Source organism: Podarcis tiliguerta (genome assembly GCF_965153285.1).
Source record: "Podarcis tiliguerta genome assembly, chromosome: 13".
Lineage (NCBI taxonomy): Eukaryota > Metazoa > Chordata > Lepidosauria > Squamata > Lacertidae > Podarcis > Podarcis tiliguerta.
In genome coordinates this window covers 13,279,308-13,291,385 of record NC_139546.1, presented here as the reverse complement: position 1 = coordinate 13,291,385, position 12,078 = coordinate 13,279,308, and the positions used below count along the sequence as shown (strand labels likewise).

At 47.0% G+C, this 12,078-nt stretch overlaps 1 protein-coding gene across 1 annotated transcript in view; it reads right to left on the bottom strand.

Moving 5' to 3' along the window:
- The window catches only part of SCN4A (sodium voltage-gated channel alpha subunit 4), a 104,535-nt gene that overhangs the window by 69,803 nt on the left and 22,654 nt on the right, over positions 1-12,078 (bottom strand). Inside the window, exons 2-6 of the mRNA XM_083409410.1 lie at positions 9,530-9,857; positions 7,867-7,985; positions 6,672-6,761; positions 5,616-5,744; positions 2,718-2,809 (exon numbers count right to left, since the gene is read on the bottom strand). Of these exons, the coding sequence (XP_083265536.1) occupies positions 2,718-2,809; positions 5,616-5,744; positions 6,672-6,761; positions 7,867-7,985; positions 9,530-9,799 (700 nt within the window). The 5' untranslated portion in view covers positions 9,800-9,857. The remainder of the gene's footprint in view (positions 1-2,717; positions 2,810-5,615; positions 5,745-6,671; positions 6,762-7,866; positions 7,986-9,529; positions 9,858-12,078) is intronic.

Sequence of the window (12,078 nt, the reverse complement as noted above, 5' to 3'; positions counted from 1 at the left end):
AGCAGGAACCAAGCAACAGGAGCTCACCCCATTGCGGGGATTCGAACCGCCGACCTTCTGATCGGCAAGTCCTAGGCTCTGTGGTTTAACCCACAGCACCACCCGCATCCCTAGTAAACTGAGCTTAGTGGCTTTATAAAAAAACAACCCAACATCCTACTCTCTCTCTCTCAATTTGATTTTGCATATTTAAATTTACAGACATATCACAACACATCCAAAGTAACAAGATTCTCCCGAATCTCTGGACTTCCCACCTTCCCCTCCGTAGGTTCTGTTATTAAACCTTTTCTACTGCATTTTAAAAAAGATAATCCTGGTTATTTATTAATCCATTGTATCCATAGTTCTCATGACATTACAAGCGTTATTGCAGTCATGCTAATGTTTTCAGCTGCTTACAGTGTTCTTTAAGGTAAATTGTAAAATTTTCCCATTCCTTATTAAAGTTGTGGTCTCCCCGATTCCTGAGCTTTCCGGTCAGTTTTGCCATTTGGGCATAGTCCAATAGCTTCATTCTTCTCTGGTAGGGACCAACATTTATTTTATTTTATTTTATTATTTATATACCACCCTATACCTCGAAGTCCCAGGGTGGTTATCAATGCTGTTGGTTGGTAACAAATTATTTCATTTCATTTCATTTTAAGGCACAGTTTGCATTGAACATAAATTCTAGCAACTGACATGCTCTGATCTCAGGGACTGGAAGGGACGAGGAATGTGGGGATGGAGTCTGACTTGAGAGAGGGGTCAGTGATTTTTTTGGGAACTGTGCAAGCCTAGAGTCAAGTGTTGGAGGCGGAGAGCTCTAGCGCTAGAAGGTGGAGCAAAGGCTGGATCAGGAGAAGAAGAGGAAGAGGCAGGTCAGGCAAGGGAAGAGCCAGGTCCTTCCCTGCTTTCTCCTCCACCACTGACTCCCAGAACCAGGAGAGGACTGAAAAGGGATGAGCAGAGGAAGTTGACATTCAGGAGCAGTCTCTGGCTGTGTGTGTGCAGCCCATTGGGGGAAGGTACAAAAACCAGTGGAGGGGGGGGGTGGTCCCCTGTTGCTGCAACTGCTCCATAGAATGCAGACATTCAAATAACTGCCTGGATGTGAGATGCATGTAGGTATTCAGAGCTGTATAAAGTTAAAGGACCCCTGGACGGTTAAGTCCAGTCAGAGGCGACTATGGGGTTGCAGCACTCATCTTGCTTTCAGGCCGAGAGAACTGGCGTTTGTCCACAGACAGCTTTCCGGGTCACGTGGCCAGCATGACTAAACCACTTCTGGCACAATGAGACACTGTGAGGGAGGCCAGAGCACACAGAAACGCCATTTACCTTCCCGTCACAGCGGTACCTATTTATCTACTTGCACTGGCATGCTTTTGAACTGGCAGGAGCTGGGACAGAGCAACAGGAGCTCACCCCGTTGCGGGGATTTGAACCGCTGACCTTCTGATTGGCAAGCCCAAGAGGCTCAGTGGTTTAGACCACAGCGCCACCCGCGTCCCAAAGTATATAAAGTATAGAAGCAACTGTAAGTGTTACCTTTGACAATAGTTAGTTAATGCCCTGTGCATTCCTTTGGCTGGGAAGAAGCCTTAAAATCCTGTACTTTTGAGCTGGCTTTCCTGCAATATAATTTAAAGCCAGTTGGTTTGCAGAGATGGGGAAAGCAGACACTTTTACCTGTATTTTTGCATTGTGAAGAGCAACCACTGCACTGGAGGAGGCTTTGGCCTTGTAGTGTACAATGGCATCTTCAAAAACTAGGATCTTTACATTTCCACCTTTGCTGCAGTTACCTCTTTCCCTGAAGAAGACCAAGGGTGTCCTTTGGTAATGTTTTCTACAGGGCATGTTAAAAATTTTTTTGGGGTAACAGGCAACTCTTGGGCATAAAGCAAACGAAGAGCTTCCAGACCCATGCAAGTTGGGGGCCCGAATGAAGTGCGTCCAACAAATGCTCCCCACTGGAAGCCAGTTCATCTCTGATGCATATGAAAAATGAAATCTGCCTGAAGGTGTGATAGGAATTTTATGGTCTTAGATATATGTTAAATGTTCATAAGTGTACCAACCAAGCACATACATAGATCAGCACAGGAAGACCAACCTGGAACCATTTTGATTCCTAAACGGAGTAAATGTTTTCTCCGCAAGGTCAAAGTGGGAAACCTCCCCATTGTCTCTTTCCTCACAAATCCTGTCTTAAGGACACATTTAAGATATGAATAGGGTGTGAGCCTGTGACCTGGCCCAGGAACTAAGTATTTATCACTACAAAAGACTGGCCAGGCTCCCCAAGCAATCCAATCAAGGAACCTGCCAGACAGGAAATAAACAAGGACAGGAGAAAAACAACATTCAAATTTCTGTTTTAGACCGCCTTTTCTGTGATGTATGTATGATGTTTCTGGGGATGGTCTTGATCTACAGGGTGGCAATTTCAAAAGTCTTTATAAGGCCTTGCACGGCATTTTTCTGGGTCCCTCCTCTCTCCTGTGGGTGAGGGGATCACCCTGTTGCAACAGATCAATAAAGATCAAGCTTACTAGCTGCTTTGCTTCTCAATATTCTCTGGTTGGCCTCTGTTATTCTCTCCTACCAATAGGGAACCTATGTAAGGACTCTATATGGGCTCTTGGATACCCCATAAGGGAAAAGGACAATTTTTGTTTACAACAAAGGTCTTCACCTCCATCAATGCCACCCTCCCCATTACCCACCTGGAATGACTGTGATGGTTTTAAGCGCCCGAAGAACCCGGAATGTCCGTAGAGCAGAGATGTTGCCCAAGTCTACGAACTCTGTGACGTAGCTAGAAAAGAGAGGGCAAGCAAGCTGTTCATTGAAAGGCAACATAGTAAAAGTAGAAACAAGGGTTATCGCCAGGCAAAGAGAGGGAAACAACGCCTCCGGGGATGGAACTATATAGGAGACACAGCTCTGAAGTCAGTTGTGACGGCAGCAAATCTCCGAGTTAAAACCAGGATCTGCGAACAGCATTTGACCCATCAAGGGCACCGGAGCTCAGCTGAGGGAGACAGTGCCTGAGGAGATAAGACTGTGGGATCAGAGTCAGCATGCGACTGAGGGCAAGCTGAGCACCTTTGCTGTTAAAAATGGACCCTTTGCCCCTTTCATTGGGACAGAGCCTGGGTTTAATTAGACGGAGCTGCTGTTACAATGTCCACTTTGTGTCAGGATACTGAAAAGATAGGAAAAGGCAAAGCAGAACGTTTGATCAGCCATTTACTTTGACAGAAAGTGTATGGATGCTTCAAAATCCTGCACAATTCTTCCTCAGGAGAGGAGGAATGCTAAATATCGCTTTGCAATCTTGCTTCTCACATGGCGGAACATTCAGGGTTAACATTTACAGAGTTAAGTTTCCTTTGGTGTGGAAAACACTGGTATCTCTGTAAGAATCTTTTTATTTACAACTGTACAGGTTGACCAAGCATAATAAGGAAATGGCAGGAACACACACAAGCTGTTCACAACAACAGCAATAGAGTCTCCTTATATTTCAGAGGCTCGCAAGTTGTCAGGGGGTGTTGAGTCCACCAGAATCTCAAGTCTCCTTGGCAATATTTAGTAAAGGAAACATTCACTATTATGCTATTACACTTTCTGTGTCTCCAGCACTGCAACCAGGAGCCAATAAACTAGAGCAGGGTGTTATAAGAATTCTTAGGTCTAAAATATAAAATAAATGTTGATTACTGCACAAGGTAAACACACATACATAAGTATATAAACCACATGTCTGAAATAGTACAGGAGAGCAATCCTCAAGCCATCTTGACTTCTAATGACTCTAAATATTTCCTCTGCAGATGGAAATATCTTGGACAAACCTTTCCCAGTAGTTCTTTCCACTTACAAATGCTACAGATCCTGTTTTAAGGGCATATTTTGTGTATAAATAGGGAAAACCTGTGGCCTGGATTCAAGAACTAAGGTATTTACCATATCAAAAGGTAAAGGCAAAAGTAAAGGACCCCTGGACGGTTAAGTCCAGTCAAAGGTGACTATGAGGTTGCAGCACTCATCTCGCTTTCAGGCTGAGGGAGCCGGCGTTTGTCCGCAGACAGCTTTCCGGGTCATTCCGGAATGGCTAAACTGCTTCTGGCACAACGGGACACCGTGACGGAAGCCAGAGCGCACAGAAACGCTGATTACTTTTCTGCCACAGTAGTACCTATTTATCTCCTTGCACTGGTGTGCTTTCAAACTGCTAAGTTGGCAGGAGCTAGGACAGAGCATCAGGAGCTCACCCCATCATGGGGATTCAAACTGCCGACCTTCCGATCAGCAAGCCCAAGAGGCTCAGTGGTTTAAACCACAGCGCCAGACATGTCCCTGCGAAAAGACGTACAACTCCACACATGCCATCTCCCCACAACCTGGTAAAAGCTCCTAGTCCTGTGCAGAAAGCCGCTAGCACTTCCTCCCGCGACAATTGTGTTGCACCACCATCCTTGTGTTGCACAAGAAGGACTTCTTGTGCACTGTGACTATCAGCTAATCTCCTCAGCTTGTTTATTCCCTAAAGCATTGAGTTAAACAATACTGTGTTTTGTTTTTTTCTAAGTTTTAGAACAGGGCTAAACTTTTTAACCCCACTCTAAGTTTCACCAAGTCCCACAAACGTGAGAGACTTAGGACTCGTCCCCACTTCCGCATGTCTCACACCTAGAAAGCACGAGTCCACTTGCCGTTGCCCTAGTGCTCTGCTCTGGAAAGCTCCTTCCCTAGCGCTAAACTCCCACCTCATCGCATGAATCGGCAAGCCCAAGAGGCTCAGTGGCTTAGTCCACGGCACCACCCGCATCCCATCAAAAGGATGGCCACACCGGCCAGGTAATGCAATCAGTGACCATTATAAAATATCTTATCAGAAAGGAGACAAACCACACTCTCAAATTTCTGTTGTAGACCGCCTCTTTCTGTGTGGCACTTGTATGATGCTTTTCAGGTGGTCTTTGGCTAAGGGGTTGGGCAGTTTCAAAAGTCATTAAAGTAGGGTTGCCATGCTTCAAAAAGCAAAAGTGCGGACACAAAAGTTGTTGACACTTCCAACTATAGTATTCTGGGTATGCCCAGGAGATGGTAGGTAAAGGTAAAGGGACCCCTGACCATTAGGTCCAGTCGTGACCAACTCTGGGATTGCGGCGCTCATTTCGTTTTATTGGCCGAGGGAGCCGGCGTACAGCTTCTGGGTCATGTGGCCAGCATGACTAAGCCGCTTCTGGTGAACCAGAGCAGCGCACGGAAACGCCGTTTACCTTCCCGCCGGAGCAGTACCTATTTATCTACTTGCACTTTGACGTGCTTTCGAACTGCTAGGTTGGCAGGAGCTGGGACAGAGCAACGGGAGCTCACCCCGTCACGGGGATTCGAACCGCCGACCTTCTGATCGGCAAGTCCTAGGCTCTGTGGTTTAACCCACAGCGCCATCCGCGTCCCCCAGGAGACAGTAGCTAACTGGAAATATGGTCTCAGTGCTTGCCATCGCCATACAGTACATGCACGAGGATTTCCACCCCACACCCACATGCTGACGCCCTCTGGTTTCCCCCAGCTGGTTTACCACATTGCTCCTGCTAAATGCAACATACGCCATAACGATGACACTGAAATCCAGCCAGTTCCATGGATCTCTCAGGAATGTAAAGTTGTCAATGCAGAATCCCCGGGCCAATATCTTGATCATAGACTCAAAGGTGTAGATGCCAGTAAAAGTGTATCTGTGAACAGGGAAGGGTTACGGAGGGCAAGGGAAGCAGAATTAATAGCAAAAAATATATATGCAAGGTTTATTGCTGATATTTAATATATCTATTAAATATCCTGCATCCTGTTTTCCTAAAAAGCCTCTCGACCCAAGAGCATAAAAATAGGACATGTTGTAAACAATTTGCATCAGAAGAAAATAGGGATACCGTATGTTCTGGCATACAAGATGACTTTTTATCCCTGGAAAATCACCCAAAAAGTTGGGGGTCGTCTTATATGCCCAGTCGCCTAATATGCTGGAATCTACGGTACCTTTTGCAAGCAAATCTTATGTTAGAAGGTAGAATTTGCTGGAATCGTACTTCCCAAATTCATATTCACTCTAGAGCCAGGGATCTTTCTTAGAATCTGGGATCCTTTTAAAACTGGATGTACTCAAGAAAATGAACCTAAGGACCTTTGACACTCAGGCTATAGGATCAATTGGGTTAATGAACCTATGTAGGGAGAGTTGAAAATAAAAGATGGAAGAGATGGGTGTGTCCCTCCCCCTCCAAAAAAATGAAAGCACACTCACTGGTTATATTCACAGATACCACAAAGCCAAAATAATTTGCATGGCTTTGAGCAGTGAAACAACCCCACAACCTGCCTTTTAATCTCCTCCTCATATCAGCCGGGTTACAATAATACTGCTTCTCAGGGAGTTTGTGTCACCTGCCTGATATTTTTGAAGCATTATAGTTACTGCAAGTTTTCTGATCACACAAGGTTCCTCATCTGGCCACCCCAGCTTTGCTTTTGGATTAAGAATGCCTGTAAGCTGCTCCTCTGGTTCCATTTCCCCCTCCCACAGCCCAGCCTATAGTGACCAGGCAGGAAACTGGTAAGAGAAAGGCGGGGGGGGGGGGGGAGAAAGAAAGAAAAATAACACTTACTCCACATCCTTGGCCCACACTGGCGGGTCACTCATGGTCATGAAGACACAGTTGGCTAAGATGGTGATCATGATAAACATGCTGAATAATTTGAAATGAGGTCAAGGAAATGCATCAGGCCTCTGCTGAAATTCCCAAGACAAACCTGTTTGGTAAAGACAAGGGAACAACAGCCCTGTTGGGTTTGTCTCCACCCCCAGCGTTTAGCCCGGACACGGAGGTCCAGTTCCGAGGGCCTTCTGGCAGCTCCCTCACTGCGAGAAGTGAGGTTACAGGGAACCAGGCAGAGGGCCTTCTCGGTGGTGGCGCCCGCCCTGTGGAATGCCCTCCCATCAGATGTCAAGGAAATAAACAACTATCTGACTTTTAGAAGACACCTGAAGGCAGCCCTGTTTAGGGTTAGGGTTAGGGATCGCTACGCAGTGAAAGCAGCAATCCCTCTTGCTGTTCTGGCTTCTGGGATAGCTGCGCAGCCTGCATTCGCTCCATAAGACGCACACACATTTTCCCTTACTTTTTAGGAGGGAAAAAGTGAGTCTTATAGAGCAAAAAATACGGTATTTTATAGTACAGTACATTGTTTATTGCTTTCATTTTATGGATCAATGGTCTCGTAAGACAGTAAAATTCATGTTAAATTGCTGTGTTAGGGGTTGTTTTTAAAAGTCTAGAACGGATTAATCCATTTTGCACTACTTTCTATGGGAAAGCGCGCCTCGGTTTTGGAACGCTTTGGTTTTGGAGAAGACTTCCGGAACGGATTAAGTTTGAGAACCAAGGTACCACTGTAGACATTGTACAGCTGGTGAGAGTGAAGTGCGTGTTTCCACCAAAAATTCTGCAAATGGAAACAAGAGGGCTTTTCCCCACAGCTGGAACTGAGCTCCAGCACCTCTCAGGTGGGCACTGTTGCCCTTTGAAGAGAACAAGGGAGGTGTTCACAGTGAGTTGTGGCACCTTTTTCTCTAGAAAAATAGCACTGGGAAATCGTATGAGGAAAAGGGTGTTTCTCTTCCTCACATACTACAAGAAAGCAAGGACACTAAATGACACTTTCGCGAAATACTCTGCAGGTATCTGTCGCTGCAGCCGCCCCCGTCTCGTCCTACAAGAATGACTACGGCATCAGCAAAACCCCACAGCTTCTCCCAAGTGAAACCATGCCATGCGCATTCTCAGCGGGTGCAAAGGATATGAATGTATAAGCACTTGGATGGCACCTCTCCGGACAATATTGAAAGGATCCAACATATAGAGAGCAGGGGTGGCACTGAACCGGAAAATGCATTTTCCTTTGTTGAGGAGGATGTACGTCTGAGGAAGGGAGAAACAGACATTGCTATTAACCTCAAGTCATGGCAAGTTCTCTTTCAAAACAACAACTTAGCCTGCAAACTTACGTTATGTTGGAACCAGAATGAGGACTCGCGGCTTCCCGAGCATAATGTGGCATTTGGAAGCATCTATGAGATTATTGCCAGCCGGACACATAACAAAATATGCATATTATATGCCGTGCTGTATTTCTGCAGCGAAATGTTAAACAGTCATACCTCAGGTTACAGACACTTCAGGCTGCGTTTTTTCGGGTTACGGACCGCTGAAACCCGCAAGTACCGGAATGGGTTACTTCCGGGTTTCGGCGGTAGCACATGCGCAGAAGCACTAAATTGCGCTTTGCGCATAGGCGCCGAATTGCAACCCTCATGTGTGCAGGCACGCCGCAAACGTACATCCCGCACGGATCACATTTGCAACCCGAGCGTCCACTGCAAAAGCATATTTATTTTAATAGTGATGTGAATTGTTTATGTGGTGTTTGCTTTATGAAACCTGGAGCATACCTGCACATAGCATGCTTATAATCTTGCAGGTACAATAATGCATACAAGATGCGAGAATTGTTCATAATTTTAGCAGAACTGCCTTGCCTCTTTCTCAACTCAATTGCCTGCTTATCTCCAGGCTCCCTGACCTTATAAATTATTATTTAAATATCTATACCACCTTTCATCCAAGGATTACATTCTGAATTCTAGCCATGAGTCGCTTTCTGGTTTCATAGAATATTTCCTAAGGTGCCATCTTTGTTTTCCTCAACACTAGTAAACTGTTGCATAAGAGGATGGGTGAGCCAATATGGACATTTCAAGGGCAGTAATTAACCGATGAATAAATTAAAAAATCATAGCATTTATGACGTACTCCTGTATATGAGCATTCAGCCTGAGCCATTTCCAAGTCACCTTCACACCTCAAGCAACCCAGGACAGCCTCAAAGGACTAGCTCACATTCATTCATCTATCTATCTATCTATCTATCTATCTATCTATCTATCTATCTACAGTGGTGCCCCGCAAGACGAATGCCTCGCAAGACGGAAAACCCGCTAGACGAAAGGGTTTTCCGTTTTGGAGGTGCTTTGCAGGACAAATTTCTCTATGGGCTTGCTTCGCAAGACGAAAATGTCCGATTCCTGGGGGGTTTTTTTCGCTGCCACCCCCTTTTTCTAAGGCACTAAGCTGCTAATAGCCTTTTAGCAGCTAATCCGCTAATCCCTTAAGCCTTTAATAGCCGCTAATAGTCGCTAAACCGCTAATAGCGCTAATCCGCTAATGGGCTTGCTTCGCAAGACGAAAAAACCGCTAGACGAAGAGACTCACGGAACGGATTCATTTCGTCTTGCGAGGCACCACTGTATCTATCTATCTATCTATCTATCTATCTATCTATCTATCTATCTATTTGTATTTCCTAAAGTATTATACACTGCTTGATTGGGGGAAAAACAACAACCACCTCAAAGCAGTGCTTGAGTTATTCGCTTTCCAATTCCTACCCAACTCCTCCTGTTTACCTTCTGATCTTTGTAGAATGGGTCCAAGTCTTCCAGAGGCACCCCGATCAGCTCTGGGGGAGGGTCCCCATAGATCATTGGGAGACTTCTCCCTTGCTCCAGGTCACTCCGGGGTTTGGCCTCCTTTTCTTCCTCGTGAATCTCCTCATGCTTCGGCTTCAACTTCTCGGCTTCTCGCTCCGCGATCCGTTTCTCTATCTCCTGGAGGGACTCGCGGGTGAAAGGGCGCAGGCACTCTGGACCAGGGATGTATGGTGGCGGGGCTGCCATCTTTGCATTCTGCTCCTGGGCCTAGTCTGCCTGGTGCCACAAGGCAATGGTGGGGAGGCTGCAAAGACAAGAAAGCGGGGGGAAATTTCATTTTGCACCAGACTGTACAGTCATACCTCGGGTTACTGACGCTTCAGGTTGTGTTTTTTCGGGTTACGGACCCGCCGAAACCCAGAAGTACCGGAACAGGTTACTTCCGGGTTTCAGTGATTGCGCATGCACAGAAGCGCTATATCACGCTTTGTGCATGCGCAGAAGTGGCAAATGGCAACCCGCGTGTGCGCAGATGCGCCGCTGAGGGTTGCGAAGGTGCATCCCGCACGGATCACATTCGCAACCTGAACGTCCACTGTACTCCACTACAAACTCATTCATAGCGCTGTGGTCTAAACCACTGAGCCTCTTGGGCTTGCTGGTCGGAAGGTTGGCAGTTCGAATTCCCACGACAGGGTGAGCTCCCGTTACTCCGTCCCAGCTCCTGCCAACCTAGCAGTTCGAAAGCACACCAGTGCAAGTAGATAGGTACCACTGCGGTGGGAAGGTAAACGGCGTTTCCGTGAGCTCTGGTTTCCGTCACGGTGTCCCGTTGCGCCAGAAGCGGTTTAGCCATGCTAGCCACATGACCCGGAAAGCTGTCTGTGGACCAACACCGGCTCCCTCGTCCTGAAAGCGAGATGAGCGCCACAACCCCAGAGCCGTCTTCCACTGGACTTAACCGTCCAGGGCTCCTTTACTTTTACCTTACAAGCTCATTCATACAATGACTGGATGAATTTAGACAACCACAGACCCTCCAAGTGTTCCTATTTTCCAGGGACAGCCCTGGATTTACAGAAGCTATCTTGGTTTCTGATTTAATCCTGGAATGTCCCATTTTTCCTTAGGACGTCCCTATTTTCATCGGATAAATGTTGAAGGGTATGGAGTTATGTGTCCCCCAAGCCAAGGAGATGAGTAACTCTACAAACTTTAGAAAATACCAGAAGACAGCCCTGTATAGGGAAGTTTTGTTAATGTTTTATTGTGTTTTTATATGTGTTGGAAGTTGGCCAGAGTGGCTGGGGAAACCCAGTCAGATGGGCGGCGTGTAAATAATAAAATGATGATGATGGTGGTGATGATGATGATGATGCTACAGGACTCCCCTATTTTCATTGGAGAAATGTTGTTGGGGCAGGTATGCTGCTATGGTGACGGCAGCTCCCAGTGGGACCCTGCCTCCAATATACAGCCAGGCTGCCTTTGGGCCATAGCTGTCAACTGTCCCTTATTTGGCGGGAAAGTCCCTTATCCCAGCGCCGTGTCCCGCTGCTGTCCCTTATTGATGATGTCCCTTAAATTTCCCGGGTTTCAAAGGAAGCAGCTCCTCTCCCTCCCTCCCACCCTGCTGGCCAGGGAGGAGGGAGGCTCCAACTGTGTTGCTTGGCTGTGTTGCTCACCCAATAAGGAGTCTAAGAATGACTGGGGGATGGAGCTTGCATGCCTTGTGCCGATCAAATCAGCCGTGTTGCCTGGGGACTCGCCTTTGCTCAGCACTTCCCAGCGGAGAGGTGATGGCGGTTTCCCTTGCTGCATCCCCTTTGCTGGGTTGCTGCGCTGTGGGAACCACCGCTTGAGGCTTCGTTTGGCTGCTGGCTGGGCTTTCTGCCTTTGGCTGGGAGGGGCTCAGAAACTGAACACAGCTGTGCTCTGAAAATCCCTTATTTTGGCTGCTGGTCCCTTATTTTCGAGGCTGCTGGTCCCTTATTTTCAAATCTGTAAGTTGACAGCTATGCTTTGGGCAGCCTCCTGTGCTTGGCAGTTTCTCCAGCTGCTGTGGACCATCAGAGAAAGCGTCAGGTTTCAGCAACAAGATGACTCAGGCCATTCCTCCCAAGGAAGAAGAGGAAGAGGCAGGAGGAGGAAGACGCATGTAAGATGGAAACAGAGCTGCGGCTCACCGTCATCAGGGCTGCTCCGGGGCAGCTGGAAAACGGCATTTTAAGCTCCCACAATGCTCCAGGGCACTGGGGTGATTAAAATGGAAGCACTCAGGTCCAGCTGCCCCATGAGGAGTGCCTTGGGCACTCAGCCTGCTGGGGCACTGGAGCCTGGCAGTTGTCCTGCGATGCCAGGTGCAGATTCCAGGCCGGCCTCTTTGCCGCTTGTCAGCCGCACTGGACCCCTATGTAGGCCTCTGCCCCCATTCTAGCAGTCAGCCCTTCCTCATTTATTTATTTATTTTTAAATCATATTAATTTTATAACACAAATAAAAAACACAAACAGAAAAGACAAACA